At 47.4% G+C, this 21,329-nt stretch overlaps 1 protein-coding gene across 1 annotated transcript in view; it reads right to left on the bottom strand.

Moving 5' to 3' along the window:
• TMEM123 (transmembrane protein 123) overlaps nucleotides 1–21,329 on the bottom strand; it is a 280,075-nt gene that overhangs the window by 37,440 nt on the left and 221,306 nt on the right. The window contains exon 4 of the mRNA XM_086935275.1: nucleotides 20,618–20,707. Coding sequence (XP_086791401.1) covers nucleotides 20,618–20,707 — 90 coding nt within the window. The remainder of the gene's footprint in view (nucleotides 1–20,617; nucleotides 20,708–21,329) is intronic.

Raw genomic sequence — 21,329 nt, 5'->3', positions numbered from 1 at the left:
AAAGAGAGCTCTACAGAATTTGTGACGTGTCCAGAACAAATTAAAGGTCTACCTTCTTCGTCAAGACACGTCACAATTAGAAAATAAGCATATAGGCTTGGATACGAACATGACATTCTCCATAAAAGCTGAGCAATATTTGAGGAGACCAAATATATGTGGTGGGCTATATATCATAACACACGTATCTCACAAATACTGAACAACATGCCACTCAGCTGATAGAAAAGCATCTTCCTTATGACTAGTCATGACAATGTATTCCCCCTCCCCTCCCCTTCCCTCCCCACCCTCAGCCTCTTAGGATTACTTAAACACTAGGCCTGACTAACTTCTATATAAATAGCAAACTACTACCCAAGGAAGAGATATATTTTTATGGCCAAACAAGGGCAACCTATAATCCTTGACACCCGCTCTCATTTATCGTGCTATACCTTACTTCTTTTAATACACTATTAGGGGCGACTTTCACTTCCACATCTACCAACCTTACACTGTCCGCATCGAGTGATTTCTCTCATCATAGATTAATAATTATTTGCCAGATCTTTTGGTTTAACCATGGTTGCAGTGAATCACAATGTGATGTGCATAAAGCTGTTAGCAGGATGATTAAGACAACACAACAGTTTGATCAACACGATTGTAAAGATTCCCTGGGAATTCTCTTTATTGCTTATTTATCCATGAGTAGGAATTCAATGTCTTACAGCCTTGAAAAAGCCCCAGGCCAGGAGGGGGCTGAACAGGTTGACTGTGGCTCTCTAAACCTAAAGGAACACGAATAAAGGAATTTCTATCAACAATCTGGTTCTCAGATTGTATTGATTAACATATTTTATTGCTTGTTCGTTACTGACCTGTCCTCAACCAAGGCATGGTGCCAACATGATAAGTAACTAGTGCAGGCATCCCCAAACCCGTGCATCTTTCACTTAAAACTTTTCCCGTGGGGTGGGGACCATATCCACTCGGGAATGCCTAGGCACACACAATAAGATAGCTCACCCTATCAAAGCAATTGATAGAAGAGATGTAGTAAGATGCCTCACGCATCTCTCGCGTCAAATGAAAACAGATTAAGAGTTTAGTGGGCAGGTTACTCTGTCACAACCGTAGCAGATATCCCGTCTGCCTTACTACAAGTGCCATAGAGCCGCTCAGGTAAGAGCAGTGGAGCCTGGGGGAGGGGGGTGGGGACAGGAATTAAATAAAAAGTGTATTTTCCCCCGTCATCGTCTGTCGAAATACACCCCCACCACTCTTACCTGCAAGGGCCACTGCTGCATAGTATACAACAAACTTGTAAAATGGTGGATGGGATATCAGACTGCCTGCGACGGAGTTACCCTTTTGCCAAATTCTAAATCAGGCACAAAGTTTCTGATTAAGAGACACGCTTATCTTTGGCTATACTTAAAGAAAATACTTTTAACATTAACATATGATTTTCCCTAAAGAGAGGGCCAACACTTTAGCAAGACTTACTTTCGTTTCTGTGCGCTATTGCTTCCCATGTGGCGGTGCTCTGTATTTATTTCTATACTGATGCCTGGGCAGACTTTCAACTTTTTTCTTGTGTACCACTCACTACATTTTGTCTGGGGCACGTGTGGGCAAGATCACTTGGCAGCTCCTGCACAGCTATGTGGTCTAATATTCTTAAGTTGAGGGAATGGGATTCTTTCTTTTCTCCTGCCAGCGTACTTGAGTGCCTTCCTTTCCTGTGGTTCTGGCACACAGGATGGTTGCTTCTCTGTGTTGTGGTAATTGCTTGGGTGCAAATATGTAGGGGAGTTACAGCTCTCAGTGTCTTGGCGGGACCTATCCACGCAGGGTCGTGCTGGTGAGGCCTGGAGCTTCTCTTATGAGGTCAACAATTTTTATTCCAGCGACCAGCCTCTCAAAGCCAAGGAGAAATTCTGAAAATTGTTAAACGCAATCCAATTTTTCTTTGCACCCCGTGCACACAGAGGTCAAAGACACCAATCTCTGAAGCAACTGATTGTAGTGAGCTCTTATTGAAGGCAGCGGGTTAAACAGACCTGCGCACAAATGCTGAATACAAACATGACCATTTCAGACCGTTCTAAACGGCTTTTAATGGAGGTTGGAAGAGTTCTGCTCTCCTGGAGCCTATCATGAACAACTAGTCTTGGAGGCCAGGGACCTCTTGGCACAAGAGCTTGGTGAGGATTTCCTTCAGCCAGTTACATTTTCTGGCACCACTGGGTCATCATCGTTTAATGGAGCGGATGTGGTCTTATGGCTAGATTGCCAACTTTGGTGCTGGAAACCAAGGTTCGGGCCTCGGGGTTGCGTCCACATCTTGTGATTCTGGGCAAATCACCTAATCTCCCTGTGCCTGAATGTGTCCTTGTGTAACGTAACCAGTGCTCATGTAAAGCGTTCCATTACCTTCGGGTCGAGTTCACGCTATATAAATCTGCATAAAAAAATATTTATAATGTTGCTAGTTTGATGTATAAAGGTTCTGGGCTTACCATCTTGCAATGCTCCAGAGATATATTGACATTGCGCTCTTCCTCAGTACCACCCAATGGGTACTACGTGATGGACCCCATCTCTTGTCTGTACTTCACAGAGAGTAAGGCTCATGCAGGGTGACTGTGTGTAACAGCAAGAGTTCAGTGCCCACTCAAGTCACAACAGCAGCACTAGTCCAACTGAAGTCCATGGGGGGCCTTTAATTCAGGATACACTCTCCACCTTCCTAAGAGAGAGTAAAGGAGTTGGCGCCACAAGTCCTCGGGAAAGTCCATAGCTCCGGGTGTTCAAGTCATGAGTGGCTGCACCCACCCCTTCAAGGCACCTGACAGGGGTCATAGTGTCTCTATTGTCCACTGCCTTTTCCAGGCTCCTAAGCTCTTCCAGTCTGCAGAGGGGCTTAGGAAAGTGAGTTGAGATTTCTATAACTGTCAAGGCATCCCGGACCCGGCGGCATGGGTAGGTCAATAGGAAGGACACACGGCTGATAAACTCCATACTTTATGGAAGTCTCAACCTGTTGTGCAAACCGCCGGGTACTGATGATGCCTGGGAACTCAACACAATAGGTAGATCCAGTGCAACACAGGTACATTAACACATAAAAGTACGTTTTCTTTTTGTGATAATTAGATTAGCTTATTGGATACTCATTGAGATCCTCTAGTGTAGACAGTTACTGTTAGACCTGACACCCATGGCGTGGTTTTCCCCCATCTTTTTGCCTCTGCCTCCTGTATTTTTGATGCTGTGCTGGATTTCGTTTTTGCTGGTTTAGATGCTTTGGACACTCTGCCACTGCTGATCAGTGCCAGAGTGTAAGTGCTCCCTATGTAAATTGTCATATTGATTGGGTATACCTGATTGGCATATTTGTATCACCATGAAGTCCCTAGTAAAGTGCACTGTGTGTGCCAGGGCTGGTGATGACAGATGCTACTAGTGGGCCTGCAGCGCAGATTGCGCCACCCACATAAGTAGCCCTAAAATGGTGTCTCAGGCCTGCCAGCGCAGTGCCTGTGTGCAGTCAGTGGACTGCCATGTCCGCCTGGCCAGTGTCCCCACTGGCTGGGCCTAACCCTTCCCTGTCTGTGCACATCGGTCACCCCTATGGAACGCTCAAGGTACCCCCCTGGGCAAGGTGCAGTGTATGGGTAAGGTAGAGCATGTACTAGTGCAGGTAACATGCTCTGGTAGTGAGCAGCAGCCATTTTGTGTGCTCACTGCTGCAAGGTTATCGTGTTCCATAGATTAACATGGGGGAGGCTAGTCCCAATGGATACCAGCCTATCTTCCCATAGGAACAAGATGGGACATAAGTGATTGATATCCCTGAACTCAGAATTTAATAACACATCTTTTAGGAAAGGTTGTTTTTAAATTCTGTGTTTGAGAATAGTACTTTTGAAAGTGGCTGTTCTCTTGTCTAACCTTTATGTGTGCCTGAGACTGTTTGTGGATTAATTGTCTGGTTTGAGGGTGACAGGGGCTGCAGAGCCCCCAGGAGGTTGTCTGAGTCAGCCTGTGGATGAAAGGCTGCATCTACTGCCAAGGAAGTGGGAGGAGATAGCACATGGGGGTGACTAGGGATGTGCCTGCCTGACCACAATGCTGGCTCACCCTCCCGCTGGGCGACTGTCACCTCTGTCCCTGATACTGAAAGAAAGAAGGAAGCCAGGAAAACCCGGGTGCCCAAGCAACACCCAGAACTGGTTTAGACCGGGCTCAGGGCCCACTTGCACAAAGACTTCAAAGAACTTCAAAGACTTTTTGGGGTATAAGAGAAGGACTCCTGACAACAGAAAATCAGATTCTACAATCAAGAGGAAACTCTGCTGGAAGAAGGACTGCTGAAGAACTGAAGGAAGATTGCATTGCTGTGTGCTCTAAGGGCCCGACCTGTTCTGCTGACCAACTGAAGCTGAGGAGAAGAGGGACTTTGCTGTGTGCTGTGACCCTGCTTACTTGATCCCCAAGAGACTTTGTTGTGTGCTGTGTCTCCTAAACTGAATCTCCAAGGGCCTGAGAAGAGCTGGCCTCCTGTTTGGTAACTCAGGAACAGAAAGGTTACCGAAGACTACAAAGCCCTGCTGTGTGCTGCAGAGATCGTGAGCTGTTTGCTTAGACTGCCGATCATCTGCCCGTGTGGAGCGCTGACTGCCCTCTGTCTAGCTTGAGAGCGCCGCGCTGTGTATTGCCTGCCCATCCACTGCTGTGCCGGGATATCGACGTGCTCATCGGCACGTGGGAAGCGGTGGTAGTGCGCCCAAAAGCATTTCCAGGACGAAGGAATCCTTGTGGGGGATTCGCGATACTCAGATCGCCCTTCTGTCCTTGTGCGCATTAAATTCATCTGCCCGGAATTCACCGCCGCGGCCCTGGGGCCTGAAACTGATCCGAGTGGTTCCTGGAGCTGAAGAAACAAACACGAAGCGGCCGCGACCTGATTGGCCGAGCCCAGAGGAGAGCCGCGCTCTGATTGGCCCTTTGCAGTAGGCCTGCCCCGAGAGCCGCGCTCCGATTGGCCGAGTCGTCCTGCAAGTGCCCCGCGTCATAGGGGCCTGTTCCAGGAGCCGCGCTGCGAGTGGCTGACTCCTGGAAGCTGCGTGACGTCATCAGGAGGCTAGTCTGTGGAGCCGCGACAGGATTGGCTGGCGGGACCGGGACCTTCAGGAAGCAGCCGCGAGCCGCGAGAGAAGGGCCGAAGCCGGGAAAACCGACCCGACCTCGCCGAAGGATCCCGTGTGTGTGATCTCTGCCCCCTGGCCTGTGTCCCTGCGCTGGAGCGCTGAGTAAGCTCCCCGCCGCTCCCCGAGGACCTGAGAGCGGGCGGAGGGCTGCTGGGACCGGCGGGGGCAGAGAGAAAGTCTGCACTGCTGGCGCGAAGATCAACGGTGAGGCGCGCTGAGAGTGCCTGGGGCTAATCAGGTCGAGGGACTGACCCTTGCGGGAGATCACGCGCTGATATTATTTTCACAGAGCATATTAAGGGCATTTGTTCAACTAAATCAGGAGCATTATCATTATTACTGATTTTAGAGACTAGAGACTATTTTTGTTTATATACAAGAAACTTCCTACATTACGTGCAACCATTAAGATAAAGTGCAACATCTTCCTAAAGAAGTAATTATCGTATATTGTTGATTTTTACTGCTGCAAATAGATAAAGATATATTTTTATAAATATACTTACCTGTGTGGTCTCAGTTTGTGGTGGATGGGAGATCATTGTTTGTGTTAAGTGCATCTATTATACACATTGCCTGCTCGCGCCAAGCTACCTAGAGGGGGAGCAGGGGTTATCTACTGTGTGTATTCCTTAACCCTGACTAGAAGCAAGGGTCCATACTTGGTCTAAGGTACTTACCTTTGCCAATTAGAGACCCCCAGATCTAACAGTTACCAACATGATAACTATTTCCTAAGGTCCTGAAGAATCGAGAGTCATTGTACAGTAACGCGAGAAACATGTCGACCATCACAATCACATAGTAACTGAGACTCAAGTAGGAAACATTGAATTCCATCGAGTACTGGCTAGTTTTCAAATATTTTACCTAGAGCAGGAGACCCCCAGAATAAAATTGACACTGGTACTCCCAGCTTTATTTTAAATTCACTTTCACGTCTACACTTCTCTGGCCCCATACCCGCACTTCACTAAACGGCTGTTGGATAAAAGATCTCCGGTAAAGTGCCCCTCTTTGAGGTGAGCCCGTTGGGTATTGCACCGCCGCCCCAACGAGGAGCAGCCTAGATGATGAAGCATGACACCTGAAAGGGTGTGTGAGGGCATTACATCCAACAAAATGAATGCCCAAACTGTAGGCCTCATAAAACTATTTATACCACTCTATTAAAACATTATAAAAGTTCTATTTTACAAACTAAAATTACATATTTTTCTCAAAAAATTATTAATTCCTCGTCCAAATCCAAAGATGTATTTTCTATCATTAATGAGCTTACTCAACCTGATCGGGTACTGGCCAAACCGGCCCCTTCACAGGCTCTGTGTGACTCATGAAACGATTTTTTTCATAGAAAAAATTGCTGTCATTAAAAATAATATTCCGCCTTCCATTCCACCTCTGGTCTCAGCTATCATCTGTAGAAATCCACTGGTGTTAGATCATATTCCCCCGATCTCTAAGTCAGAATTCCTGGCTCTCCTGAATAGAGTAAGCTCTGGTTCCCCGAATGACTGCTGCCCCCCTCAGATTCTAAAAGAAGCCTTTCGAGCCTACCCTGATCCTCCACTCTCACTACTTAATAGTTATTTGACCACAGGTTTTGTTCCTGACTCTTTCAAATGTGCCGCAGTGGTACCCATCCTTAAAAAGCCCAATGCTGACCCCTTAGTACTGAGTAATTTCCGCCCCATCTCCCTGCTCCCTTTCCTCAGTAAAATCTTAGAGGCCCATGTGACCAATTGTCTCAGTTCTTTTATTGAGTCTTCCCAATTCCTGGATCCCCAGCAGGCGGGCGTCCGGCCAGAACACTCTACCGAGGCTGTCATTGTGGCTGTGATGGACGAGCTCAGGAGGGGAGCTGATAACAACACCCCCCAGGCCCTTGTGCTTCTGGATCTGTTGGCTGCTTTCGACACGGTCGATCATGATCTTCTGATCGGCTGTGTCGGCAGCGCCGACATCTGGGGCGTGGCCCTGGAGTGGGTCAGATCCTTCTTATCTCATCGCTCCCAGGCTGTCCATCTATCCACCTTTTCAGCCACTCCTCAGACACTAACCTGTGGGGTCCCACAAGGGTCTGCGCTATCGCCACTCTTATTTAATTTGTACATGCAACCACTGATTCAATCACTACGTAATAACTCAGCCACTATCCTCAATTACGCTGATGATATTCAAATGGTCTTTAATTTTAACTCTTCTTCCACATCCATCGCCAATTTTCAGTCTACTATGACTTTTATTGGCGAATGGATGTGTCAAAGCCAATTGAAACTTAACCCCGACAAAACGGAGCTGGTTTTTAACTGGAGGCTCTCTTAATCCTTGGAACCCCAATTTTTGGCCACCCTCTTGGGGCTCCGCCCCTTCCCCTGCTGACTCCGTAAAGAGCCTAGCGGTAATCATCAGCAAGGACCTCTCTCTAACACCTCAGATCAATGCAGTAACCTCATCGTGTTTTTTCCATCTTCGGAGAATTCGAAAAATCTGTAGGTTTTTGACCACTGAGGCCCTTATATTAGTCATCATGGCATTGGTCATCCCCGCCTTGACTATGCCAACGTCCTTTACGTTGGCATCCCAGCCTACCAGCTTCGCCAATTACAACTGGTGCAGAATCAAGCGGTGAGACTTGTTTTTGGTCAACCTAAACATCAACACGTCTCCCCCTTGCTGAAAAAGCTTCATTGGCTTCCGGTGGCAAAGCGCAGTATTTTTAAACTTGGCTGCACTATTTTTAAATCACTAACTGGCCATGGCCCCGCCTTTCTAACATCTAGGATTCACCGTTATGTCCCTTCTCGCAATCTCCGCTCCCTGCACCATAACCTTCTATCCGTTCCCTCTTTTAAGCGGAAGAAACATGGTGGCCTTGGGTTTTCTTTTTTGGCACCCAGGCTATGGAATTCCCTTCCATCTGCCCTTAGGTCCACCTCCTGTTATACATCTTTCAGGAAACTGTTAAAAACTCACTTGTTCTGGCAAGCGTATGATGATTAAAACACCTGCACCTTGCTTTCCACCCTTGTCTATCCGTTCTATAGCGCCATGAAACCAGTGGTGTCCGAGCGCTTTATAAATAATTTTTACATTACATTACATTGAGGCCAACAATATCCAGACAATAGAGTGACACGTACACCCTCCCCCTGAGGAACGGCTCAGCAACTTTTGTATACAAGGCATCTAGTGGTGCCACATTATCTCTTGACTTCTAACACTCAAGGAACAAGCCTTCTACTTTTCCCATCCTGGTGCGCCATTCTAGGAATAATTCAAAATGGTATTCCTTCCCCAAAACAGTGCATATCATTCTCTGAAGTGGTCTCTGCCCACCAAGGCCTGGGCCTCTTCTCTACAACTATTTCAAAGGAGCCAACCACTCGACGGCAGGGACAGAAATCGTCCCTTCCCCACTGCTGGAATTAGTATACCCCTGCCTTAATTAAGCAGTAGTGACTGACCTCTAGCTGTGGCAATACCAACTCCACCCTCCCTAGCTAAAAATAGGCTCTAGTTCTTAATCATCAAGGAATGCACCTATAGTTCTTTGGGGCCTTCGAACAGCCACGTGGCAAAGAATAGTACAATTACTCACTCAGTCAAGAAGTCTAAAGGCAAGTTTCATTGATGGTTGGCTAGGAGAAAAAGCTCTGACTTAATTACATTAGGGAATCTAGTTATGGTCAAAATAACTTTAGCTCTGCTTTCCGGGCCTAGGAAATGACGGATGCTAATCCGAAATTACAGTTTCATACTATCCTACATTTATGGGTCAAGTGGAGTGGTCCTTGGCACAGTTCCTTTCAGATCCCAACTGAATGATGACAATTTACTCAGGGTCAAATTTACCTTAAAGCTACCTGTGCGTGAATGCCAGGCTGATGTCAAACAGTCTTCCTCAATCAACCTTCATGTGTGCACGTGAGACACATCTCACATGCAACCTGCTCAGTCATTTACCACCTTATTTTAAAAAGTGGGCCCTGGAGGTTGCAGTTCAAAACCTTTTTAACAGAGCATTACAGTGGGTGAGGCTCCATTAGGGGTAGCACGCCAAAATAAAGGTCCAAAAACCACTGGTCGAAAAGTAAAACTTGGAGGCTGTTCTCAGATACTTCCAAAATCCTTACACAAGCCTCCCAACCATGGCAAAGGGACAAAACTGAGATACAGAAAGGGATATTTTTCCATTCCGCTTAGCTACAACCGGGAATGGGTTCTGCCCTATAGAAAAATCTCACTAGGTAACTGCGGCTCTGGAAACCTTAATCTAGGAACTCTACACCTTTGACCACTCACCACTATTCCCAACCTTGATACCACGTTCCCTCTGAAAAACCCAAACTGCAGTAAGAACTACTATATTTCTATGTCAGATGCATTTAGGACACCTAGCACCTCTGTGCAAACAACAGACCTGTGGCATTCTTTGCATCTGGGCACATAAATCTGCTCACCTACTGCAGTAAGTTGAGCTGATTAGGACTCAATATGGGAAGGGTCCAGTCATTGCCACTGCACTGGTGCTGTCACGTCTGGCAGATATCAAACCTGTCTCCCTTTGAGTAAAGCACAAAAGGAGAACCTTTTTAGGACCTACTTCCTTCTCCTGGGAGTGAAACAAGGCATCTACAGTTTCTCCTGGTCATTTAGACATTGGTCAAACCCAGTACTCTCACTTTCCAGCATTGGGTATCATCTCTCCCCTCAGTACACATTGTAGCGGACACATAGCCTAAACCCATTCCTTCCCCACTGTGCTCTGACACCACCAGGAAGCCACACTTTCGATGCGACCTCAGGATCGGAACATAAAGCTTGTCCTTCTGATAGACTAACACCATCCAGACTCCCATTTCCAATGCCAGCAGCACCTTCCTGAAGAAAAAATTCAGGTTCCCGAGGTCGAGGAATGGATACAGACACCAATCCTTCTTAGAAACACAGAAGTGTCACCAACAGCATCCCTGCCAAATATTCTGCTTCATCACTTACTCAGCTGCTCCTTTGAAAAGCATGGTTGCCACCTCCTGCTGTAGAGTGGAGGGTTAACCCTCGGACAGGGAAGTAGTTTGGGGAGGGGCGGGGGCTAGGAGCAGGAGGGGCAGCCTGTAGGAAATGTAGGGCATACCCCATTTCTACTATCAGTAATGCCCATTAGTCCGTAGTGATGGCCTTCCAGGACCACAAAAAGGAGACTCCTGGTGCTCTGGTATGGGCAAACTAGATCAGCTTTTCTAGTGCTGCTGGGGGGGGGGGGGGGGGGGGGGGGGGGGAGGAGGAGGAGCTGGCAGTATGTTGAGATCCTCAGCCCTGGACTGTCCATCTGCCCCTGTATTGCCTGACGAAGAGATTCTGGGGATGCTGCAGCTAAGACTGAATGCACTGCCGCTGGCCAAAGCTAAAACCTATGGAAATGCCCTGAAACTGCCTGTAATCCCTCTGAGGCCGCAGTTGCAGGCTTGGACACCTTGCCGTATCCTTACTGGCCTTGAATCTTCCCAGGGCTGTCTCATGAGTACCATAAAACATAATGTCTATGAGGGTGGCCGTAGAATAAACAGTCATATAAAGCCAAGTGTGCAACAGAGATTTACAGCAGACCCTTTAGTGTTCGCCACTGAGTGAGCAGTATCGATGCCAGACTTGATGAGGTATCCGTAGGCATCCTGTCCAACCCGAATGATCTCTAAGAGAGTTTTAAGGTTGTACGTTTCATGCGGGACAACTAACTGGGCCATGTCCCACACGGCATTAGTGCATCTGGCTAAAATATATACAGATTTCAAAGAGATGCTGACAGATGAAAAATGTTTCTTGCCCCAAGCCGCCATACATTTAGATTCCTTGCCTGATGGAGTGAATAGTAAAGTACCCAAGACCTCACCTGAGGAGCAGGATACCTAATTACCAGACTCTCTGGAGAGAGATGGGTGGACAAGAAGGGGGCCATCAGGAGCAAAGTGATACTGTCTTCCCATCAATCTGTTTACTGCCGGATAAGTTCAGAAGAAGGAAGAGGGCCCGGTAAGTACCTCAGTGAAGACATTTTCTTGTTTTTGAATGAGGGCAGGGCAACGCCAGACCCTCCGCAGTCTTCCTCACTACATAGTTTAATATGGGACCTCAGGATGGGGGAAGGCCCCAAGGGGGCCTCAATTTCAGGGGCGGTATCAAGCCCACTGCCCTAAGTGAGGCTAGCAAAATCAACTGCATGGTCAACAGAACCGTGTTACAATCCCTCTGATCCAAAAAAGTTTACGGGGTCCAAATCAGACCCGAAAAGTTAATTCATGCCATGGCCATAGGAGAGTAAAGACTATATTTTCTTAATTGAGGCGTACTGGCTCTGAACCTATGGGAGCTGGCAGTGGTGTTAGTGGGGCTCTAGAAGGGTGGGTGAGGAGATGACTTTGGTGGTCTCCTAGGGGGCAGTGCAAATTGTGATATCAGCAGTGGGGGTGGCGCTGCTTACCTCTGGACTGGCATGAATAGAGGGACTTGGGCAGACACTGGCGGCTGAGGGGCTGAAGCTGCAAGGCATCAAGTTGACATAAAAGGCATGGACATAGGTATGCTGTACAGCTCTATGGGGCCGAAAGAACTCCATAAGGAGCTACCACCCTCGAGAAAATACCAAACATGGTGTTAGGAAATGCTGCTGGGTCTGGGAAGACAGGATAAGTTGGCAGGGGCATCGGAGGTAGCACCAGCTGGGCCAGTTCGGCTGCAGCTCCAGGTGGCAGTGCGAGGAGTAAATCAGCCGACGGAGCCAGTTCAGGGGTCAAAAGAATAACCAACTCTGGCTCCAAGAAGGACTATCCAGTGGAAGTCGGAGGATGCCTGGGTGACTTACCTTTGGAAGAAGCCCTATGTGTCTTGTGTTTTTTGTTTCTCTTCCGTCTGCTCAAGGAGTGAGACGATAGTGACCTATAACGGCTATGGGAGCGTCACTTATGTCTCTTATTATTGTAGGCCCATGTCCTGAAAAGCTTTGCTTCCCTATCCTTCATTGGTTTAGGATCCATACTGAAGCAGGACTCTCAGGATTTCAAGTCATGGTTGACCCCAGGCAACACGGAACAATCGAGTGGGTGTCAGTAATGGACATCTGTCTCATTCTAGCACCCACCGCACCCCATGATGGAGGTGTAGCTGGATTCCCTGGATCATAGACATGGGGTTAGCTTCTATATTGATCGCACCAAGCACTTAAGAATGCACAATCAGCTCTTTGTTGGCTATTCCAGCAGAAGGAAGGGTAAAGCAGTTCAGAAGGGGATGCCATCCTGTTGGATCAATCTCTATCAAAATATGCTTCCTAAAAGAAATCACCTAGCTTCCTAAAAGGAATCACCTGTGGTAATTAGGGCCTATTCCATCAGGGCCACGTCATTGTCTTTTGCAAGAGATGTTTTCATTGTAGAGATTAGTAAGGTGCCACACATATTTGCAAAGCACTACAACTTTGGAGGAGGGCAAGGATGGGCACTTTACCAGATCTGTGCTGCAAGAGTTTCTCATCTGACCATTCATTACCCACCTCCTAGAGGGGTATTACTTGGTCATCTATTCAACAGGTGAGGAATCTGCAGGTAGAAGTACCCATCAGAAGAAAAAGTTACTTACCGCTGGTAACAATCTTTCAGTGGATACTCTATCTACCTGCAGTTTCCTCATTGATCCCACCCTCCTCCATGTTTGATAGAGGGCTATACAGTGTAAGTACTAATGAGCTTCCAATTAGCTTTTTGCACTGCATTGTATCCGATTGATGTTGCTCAGGCATCTGTTTGCCTCGTAGGCACAAAATAAGAGCTTTGAAGTTCCATCAAGTCTGACGCCTTGGATTAATCAGCAGGTGAGGAATCTGCAAGTGTAAGCATCCATCAGAAACAATGCCCACAGTAACAAATGCAGTGTACAGCTATGGCACGGCAGCTTTGTAGGCTGCAAGAGAATGTTTCATGAATGTTTTGCATTGGTGTTTTGCCTAACGAAGTTGATTTGCAGAGGGTGGTCAAAATTCGTCACTTTGGGCACAATAAGAGCAGTTAAAGTGCTGAATATAGGTTTCCTCAGCCTGCGAGTAAACCCCCCAAAGGAAAGTCTCCTGCTGTAACTTCACCCACACACATCACAGCTGTCAATTCGTATCCTGCCTCAGCAAATGATTGCACAGAAGCTCTATCCAAGCCAATGAACATGACCAAACCATGATTATCTAGCAGAGCATGCCCAGATAGGTAGCGCCTCTGCAAAATAAGTCAAAGTCTCTCACTGAACAAGAAAGTGTCTTTGCGAACGCACACATATTCACTGCATGAGCAGAAATGGTAGTGTTTAAGCACGAATGCAGAGAGAGCTAGGTATAACACAGCGCATGGAACGATGTCCTCGTTCCAGGTTTGTCATGTTCATCTGTGGAGTGTCTTCATGAGCATGGGAAGGAGCCAGGTGTATCTGTGATATAGGGCAGCTTGTATTTTAATGCCCAATGACTACTCTGCTGGAGGAGAATGCTGAGCTGGGAGAGGGTGGAAAATCCTGGCATTACTCGGAGGCTACTGGCTGGGCCTTGGCACTGTACCATCTGCTTAGAGGTGAGCGGCATGAGGGAAATAAGGCCCAGCGTGCTGCTGCTGCTCTGAATGCATCACATTGCCATATCCTTAACCCATGCCCAACATTTGGAGACTTATAGTGCAAACTGAAAACAAAAATCCATATATAATGACGAACAGTTACAATTCCCAATGTCTGCAATACAGGTTGGTCAAAAATGAGATGCAACGGCTGAGGCGGTTAATCCATTGATCCTGTCTTTATGAGTATTGATAAGATTTTGTGGACACAAAAGCAGTCCCTAGCCATATTTAACAAGCATTTGCAATGCAATAGGTCTCGCATTAGGAAAGTTTGAGCTATTGGTATTGTAAATGGCAAAGTAAATGGCAAAGTTTTTATTTATGTGTTGTTTTTGAAAATAGCGAAATTAATAGCTTTGTCATTTACAATGCCAATAGTTATAGCTTTCGCAAATGTGATACCTATAGCATTTGTAATGCAATATGTACTCCTCTGTAAATCTATTATCTTATTTATCATAAAATGCAACTGGTTTCCCTTCTTTAGACCTCTGCCTAACATATATATCATATGGAGAAATGCAGAGCTAACCAGAACTGCCGGCGTACATACCACACATCTACAGGCGTGCTTTTATCTCTCACATTCCATTCCATCACAATGTTAAGCACACGATCCTTAATAACTCGATAACTGCACTTTGGTACTCATCCTGCACAACCTACAACTACTTCCCACAAACGCTCAAAACAAGGAACGCAACCTCCCAGCCATATTCCCACATGGTGTAGCTTACCATCCGTGCCAGTAAGGGCTTTAGCACTCCACGGAAGGCTAGTAAGTGCTACACAAATGTTACAGTACAATAGCACTTTCTAATGTAAGCTGCACAAAAACACGACTTGGACGACTAAGGCATGTTGGCCATTTTTTGAGTTTTTACACCTTCATGAGGGATGAATGCTCTAGATACACATCAGTCGAAGTATAGGGACAATGTGGCTCCATAGGTCACAATGAAAACCCTCACAGCTTAAAAGGCGTGACACTTCGTTTAGCAGGCCTTAAAAAGAACGGCCGAGCACTCGGATTGCAGTTTTCTCTTACCTTACAACAACTGCGAGGGCAGGGAAATGTTCGCGAGAGCGCGTGCTGCAGTCCGTCCAGAGCTCGCGCCGCCGGCCTGCGACCAGGAAGTCAGGCAGGCCGGGCGGGACAACCGGAAACAGGAAGTAGGAGGGTGGGAGCCTACCCCACCTCCCACGGAAGAGCCGCGGCTGTTTGGAGCCCCGGAGCAGGCAGGAGCCTACCCTGCGCCCCGGTGCCGAAGGAGGGAGCTAGAGTCCTGCTGCCGGGCCCTGCAGCTGCCGATGAGAGGAGCCGCCGCTCCAAGGAAGCCGGTGAGTGTGGCTTCGCCTTGTTGATGATCTGCGAGGGCGGGGGCGCATGCGGCGGTGGGGGGCTGTGTATGTGTGTGAGCGTGCGTGCGTGTGTGTATGTGTCTTGGAGTCTGTGTGTGTGACTGTGGGGGGGAGAGGGTGTGTGTGTGTGAGCGAGAGTCTGTCTGTTTGTGTATATGCGCGCCTGAGCTGCGAGGGCGGGGGGGGCATGTGTGTGTGCGCGTGCGGCGGTGGGGGGCTGTGTATGTGTGTGAGCGTGCGTGCGTGTATGTGTCATGGAGTCTATGTGTGTGACTGTGGGGGGTAGAGGGGGTGTGTGTGAGCGACTGTCTGTCTGCTGTTTGTATATATGCGCGCGCATGTGGACGGAACGTGCGTGTTCGCGCACCCAAATCTGCCTTCAAAAAGCTCGTAACAGTTTCTTGTCCTCATTCCCCCGAGTCAGATAACTATAAGTCTCCAACCTGGACGCATCCTTCAGATGCGAATTCCAGGGCGAGACCTAAAAAGGTATGAGCTGCTAAGGTAGGATACAGTGGACGTTCCTGGGGTCAAGCAAGGGATATCAGAATAAAAAATACAAAGTAGGCACAGACATAATAGTCTGCAGCTACAATCCTTGCAGAGCACGTAAACTAATATAATCTGTCAGTGCAGAATGTTGTTAAAGACACCTATCTCCCTCCAGTGATATGCAGATTCTGAGTGTTTGTAAATAAACAGCTAGTTTAATAATTTACACTGTTTGTTTTAAGAATGAACTTTAACTTCGGGAAGCCTGCAGGATCATTTAGAGCGTGTCACTAAATTGGTCAGCAAGAAGCTCCTGGCGCAAAATAAGTTTGTGCTGGGTGCCCACGAAGCTTTGTATTGCTGGGTTTTTTCCAGGCAGCCAGTAAATAGTTCAAGCACCAAAGAGACACTTGGCAAAGTGCCTGAACATTCTCAAGTTGCTTTAAAGTATTACCCTTAAATGTTTCCTTCATATGTTCTGTATTTAAAATGTTGTTATTTTGTTTTTAAGTGTGGATTTTTTTTAACGAAAGTGTTGTTTATAGGAAGGTTTTGCACTTGCTCTTACTTTACATGGAAGGTTTTCAAGGGATGGCAGCTGAGGAGGGCTAGGCAGTTAACAGCTTCCCACAAGAACTTTGGAGAATGTGGCACCTCTGCTGAACATGCACGCATTTTGCACGAAGGAGTAGATTCACGAGAACAACCCACGATTGCATGATGATGGAGTAGATTCACAAAGATAACACGTGTGTAATAAAGTAGATTCACTGGAAAAAAACTGCTGAAAAAGAGATTGTCTTTATATGGGGAAGTTGATGTATTTGTAGCCTTATAGTTCAGGGGGTTAGAGAACGTGTAGTAGCAGTAAAGCTCGTAGAATCAGTAATGGTACTTCAGAGCGAGAAATGCGCTTCTTTGGGGGGGGGGGGGGCCGTCCCAATGCAAAAGAGACCAGAAGGAAAGCCCACCGTCTACCAATCACCAGAACACAAGTGCCTGGGAGATTCTTGTCCCTGGCGGGGAAATTCCCGCTCTGCGTCCCACCCTCACAAATGGGGCAAAGTGATGTGGTGTTCTCGACGCTTCAGGCTGCATTAGCAGCAGATAATAGGCGTGGCTCCTAGTGTGCACAAAAGAACGTTCAACACCTGCTATTTATCCTCAAAATTGTTTACTTTAAGCGGCGGTCACCTTCCGTCAGCCTTTGTAACCGGGGCTTAAGAGGAGCGGGTGAGAGTGGGAGGGCCGACAACAGGCAGGAAGAGAGACAAATTCTTCTATGACGTGCAGCTCCGCCATTCGAAAGGGCAAGGACCAGCAGGGGTACAATTATTTTAATAGAGGAGTACCCCAGCTTCTTAGCAACAATGGGGGTCTGTGGGACAGCCAACGGGGGTCTGTGCCCCGGGCAGTTTTGGGCCTTTGCTACGGTGCAGGCGACCGTATATGACTGGGCGATACGAGTAGGGGGGAGGGGCGTCCATAAAGCGCCCTTTTCCACAAATAGTGTCTGTGGTCTGCGCTGTCCCCTGTGGGCTGGCAAGGGACAGCGAGGGGGGGCTTCATCCTCTGGATTTCCATGTCATGCCCTGGCCTTGCAGCGCTGGTTGCTGGGGGCTCGCAGGAGGTGCTGCAAGGGGCGGTCCGCCTCGGTCGCACGCCGTCCCTGGGCTGCATAAAGCTAACCAGTATGCGCGGAAGTTTCTTTTCAAATCAGCAAGTCACCGTGCGCCGGGTGTGTGTGACTCACACAAGGTCGGAAACTGTAGGTGGAATGCCCAAACGGGTGCCTCTCCCCTTGCGGCACAACGTCCTTGTTTACTTTTAAAGCTAGCACAGGTAACAACCACAGGTGAAAAGAAACAGCTGATTGGCTGGCACAAAATGCAAGCTTTCTCCTTATCGGGCAATCGAGTATGGAGACGCGGGCGCTTCAGATCTAATCAGTAGAACTAAAAATATTTATAGAGGGCACAGCTACCCATATACGGGCTTCCCGGCGCTAACAGCACACAGTCAGGGCATGTGGAAAGTATTACTCTGTTTGGGTGAAAAGACACGTTTTCAGATGTTTCTCAAAGCGGAGAAAATTCGGTCTCATTTTAAATGAATGAATAGTAAGTGTGTTTCAGAGTTTGAGACGAGGTAGCTAAAAGACCCGCCCTCCTTCTTTAGCCGCAAGTCAGAGTTTTAACCCTAGCATCCCCTGAAAGGTGGCTGCCCGTGGTGACCCTGGGCTCGTCGTCTCCATGTTCCTCGCTTCTTTCTATATCAACCGTGGAAGATAAGGGCTGCCCTCGACTGTATAAAAAACTGGACATTTACGTGAACAAAGCGGCTCCTATTACAACAAGTAAATGTTCTGGCTGGACAAAATCAAACTTGATCAGGCTGGCACAAAATCATTCCCCTACGCTTTCAGACTGTACAGGATGTGGGCGTGCTGCAGTCCGCCGCCGGCCTGCGACCAGGAAGTCAGGCAGGCCGGGCGAGACAACCGGAAACAGGAAGTAGGAGGGCGGGAACCTACCCCGCCTCCCACGGAGGAGCCGCGATTGTTTGGAGCACCGGAGCAGGCAGGAGCCTACCCTGCGCCCCGGTGCCGAAGAAGGGAGGAAGAGTCCTGCTGCCGGTGAGAGCCGCTGCACCAAGGAAGCCGGTGAGTGGGGCTTCGCCTTGTTGCTGGACTGCGAGGGCGAAGGGGCATGTGTGTGCGCGCACGGCGGCGGGCTGTGTATGTGTGAGCGTGCGTGTGTGTGTGTATGTGTCTTGGAGTCTGTGTGTGTGTGTGACGTGGGGGGGGGGTTGCCTGTCTGGGTGCCTGCGTGTCTGTGTAAGTGCGTGTGCGTGTGCATGCATGCGCGTTAGGCTGACTTGCTGGGAGTATGGGAGGGAAGTGCACGGCGCGGCGCAGGACGGAACGTGCGCGTTCGTGCACCCAAATCTGCCTTTAAAGCTTGTGACAGTTTCTTGTCCTCCATTCCCCCGTGTCCGATAGCTATAAGTCTCTGACCCTGGACGCATCCTTCGGATGCGAATTCCAGGGCGAGACCTAAAAATGAATGAACGCGTACAAGAGCGGTACATGATGTATGTTTGTTTATGCATACGGACAAGAAAATATATAATAATCTATCCCACCTTGACTTGCCCTTAGAAACTCATATCACTGCTCAGAAGACAATATTCTGCAGAAGGCCTACGTGAAACATATAAAACTGGAAATAGGTGTTAAATGTTCAACTGTAGTGAAAGAGCCAGCTCTCCTGTGAGATCGGTAAGGCTCCCGCATATTCACATCATAATCATACTCCACTGCAAGCAACAATGACATGGTCTTACTAATGGCCCAGGAATGTCAAACCTGGACCATGTACCTCAGTTAGTCTTTGATGATGCCGCCTTGCGATAAGTGTCCCCTGGGCAGCCACCGAATCAATGTACCACACAGTACAAAGCTTGACCAGGCCAGTGGTGGGGTTGAGGAGGAGGAACCCCATCCCCCAGAGTTATTGAGAACATATGTAGCATGTGCAGCTGAAGAACAAGATCGAGGAGGTGCCTGGACTAAAGCTTTTGAGGAACATGAATAACACTCCGGTAGACAGCACCAACAACTACTTGGTGAGTGCCTGCCCCTGTCCACAACAGGGCGCGGCTAGTGACAGGCACACACCAGGCAGCTACATGTGGTGCACGGCCATTACACCTCTTCCTTAGCCCCCCTGTATTAGGCACTAGAAGGGCTGTGGTTTTACACGGATGCTCCTGCCCAGTGGTGTCCACCCTTCCTATGCAGACTAGTACATCTATAGCATTGACAGAACTGCCACGGGTTGGAAAGGCTTCAAACGAAAAGACTGACAGTTAAATCTCCCGAACGTTTTATTGTGGACTTATCCAAAATAGGAAAGATGGTTGCAACAAACATTGGCTGAGCAGGGACGATCCTTTCTCTCTGTGCATTAGGATTGATTATTAAAGATTTGACAGAAAAAGCAGTCTCTACCAGACCTAAAAACAAACTGCTCCGTATTGGTCTTGTAGAATCCAATTCAGACTGACAAATATAGGCAGATGAGTGCTATTTATCAAGGAAAAACAAATGGTACTCATGCGCAAACTGAGTTTTTAATTTCTCATGTAATTTTCTGAAAAGGAAAGCCTACATCAAAACAAATACATCTAATGTACATTGGTACTGTTGTTTTGACTTTCTCAAAGTTGTGCATGTATAATGCTGAACATGCATTGAATACGTTAAGATTAGTTAATATGTCATACTTCTTGGCTACTAAAATGTGTGTTTATTTGCATACATCCTACAATCCTTGCAAATAGACCCAGAAAACCAACAGAATAAAATAACAGACGTATTTTCAATTGCGCCAATGCAGATAAATGGAAACAGTCTTAAGCACAAAAATGACCGCTTAACACTGTTCCTCCGGCAGTTATTACAACTGTTAATGGAAGGGATGGAAGCTAACAGACAATTTTTCAGGTTCCTAGTATTCAGTATCACGTATCACATACGTCCCTTACAGGGGCCTAATGTGGACATCAAAGCCAGCAACCAAAAATATGGGCTAGTCCAGGGTTCTCCAAAGTCGGTCCGGTCGGCCGGATCCATGCCAGATTTTTAAGATAACTACATGTTCTAAATGGGAATATAATCAAAATCTGGCATGGATCGGGCCCTCCAGGGCCGACTTTGGAGAACCCTGGGCAAGACTAATATAGGTTTCAGCGTTGCAAAACCCTACGTTTTTGCATTGTCTTCCTATGTACATTTTGGTCATGCTAACATGAAATTTTGTGAAATGACGGACAAACAATCCTTAAGTCTCTGGTATGTTATAGCAGATCCATTAAATACCTTCACCTCACAAGAAGACTTACTTGGCACAGTTGTTGAAGCCAAAGTACTGGAGCCGGTAGTGGCAGCTGGTTTCGTTGTTTGCGGTGGTTTTGCACTCGGGGTTGAGGAAGCTGAAGGAGGTAAACACAATTGCGTTAGCACCTATCCATTCTTTCTTCATTAAACGACGTAAATACAACGTTAACTGTATATATATTTTTTCAATGTTCATTTTCTAAAAATACCTGTGAGCGCCTAAACTAAAAAAAAAACAGACCCAGGTAATGAATTCTGATATCTCTTCCCACAATTGTCTAAAACAAACACGGACTGTCAATTACCTTTGCGGGTCACCTTTCGCGTGCTGGGCATACTTCCATCACGGATTCCTTACTCCAAGCTTATTCCTCCAAGCACGTATTAACAGGCATGCTTATTTAATGTCCTGAAGATGATCCTTGCATTGTTCTCTAGGATAGAAACGTCGTCGACACCTCAAACTTCTCATACATACACCGTGATGTTAGTATTTCCTATGTATAGATGTCCCTTGCGATTTGTTTGTCTATTGATGATTGGTCTTGGAAACAAACCGTGAGCATTGCCTGAGCCCCCCCCCCCCCCCCCCCCTTAATGTTTCCCATACTGTATGTCTCTATGTTTCTGTAGTAGGACGCAGGCTTGTTCCCAATTTCAGTATCCTGGTCCGCATTTTACCTAAAGATTATTGACTAATTAAACATTGAACCTCTG

Source organism: Lissotriton vulgaris, chromosome 8 (assembly GCF_964263255.1).
Source record: "Lissotriton vulgaris chromosome 8, aLisVul1.2, whole genome shotgun sequence".
NCBI classification, from domain to species: domain Eukaryota; kingdom Metazoa; phylum Chordata; class Amphibia; order Caudata; family Salamandridae; genus Lissotriton; species Lissotriton vulgaris.
Note: the sequence above shows the minus strand (reverse complement) of the source record. Positions and strands in the feature narration are given on the sequence as shown.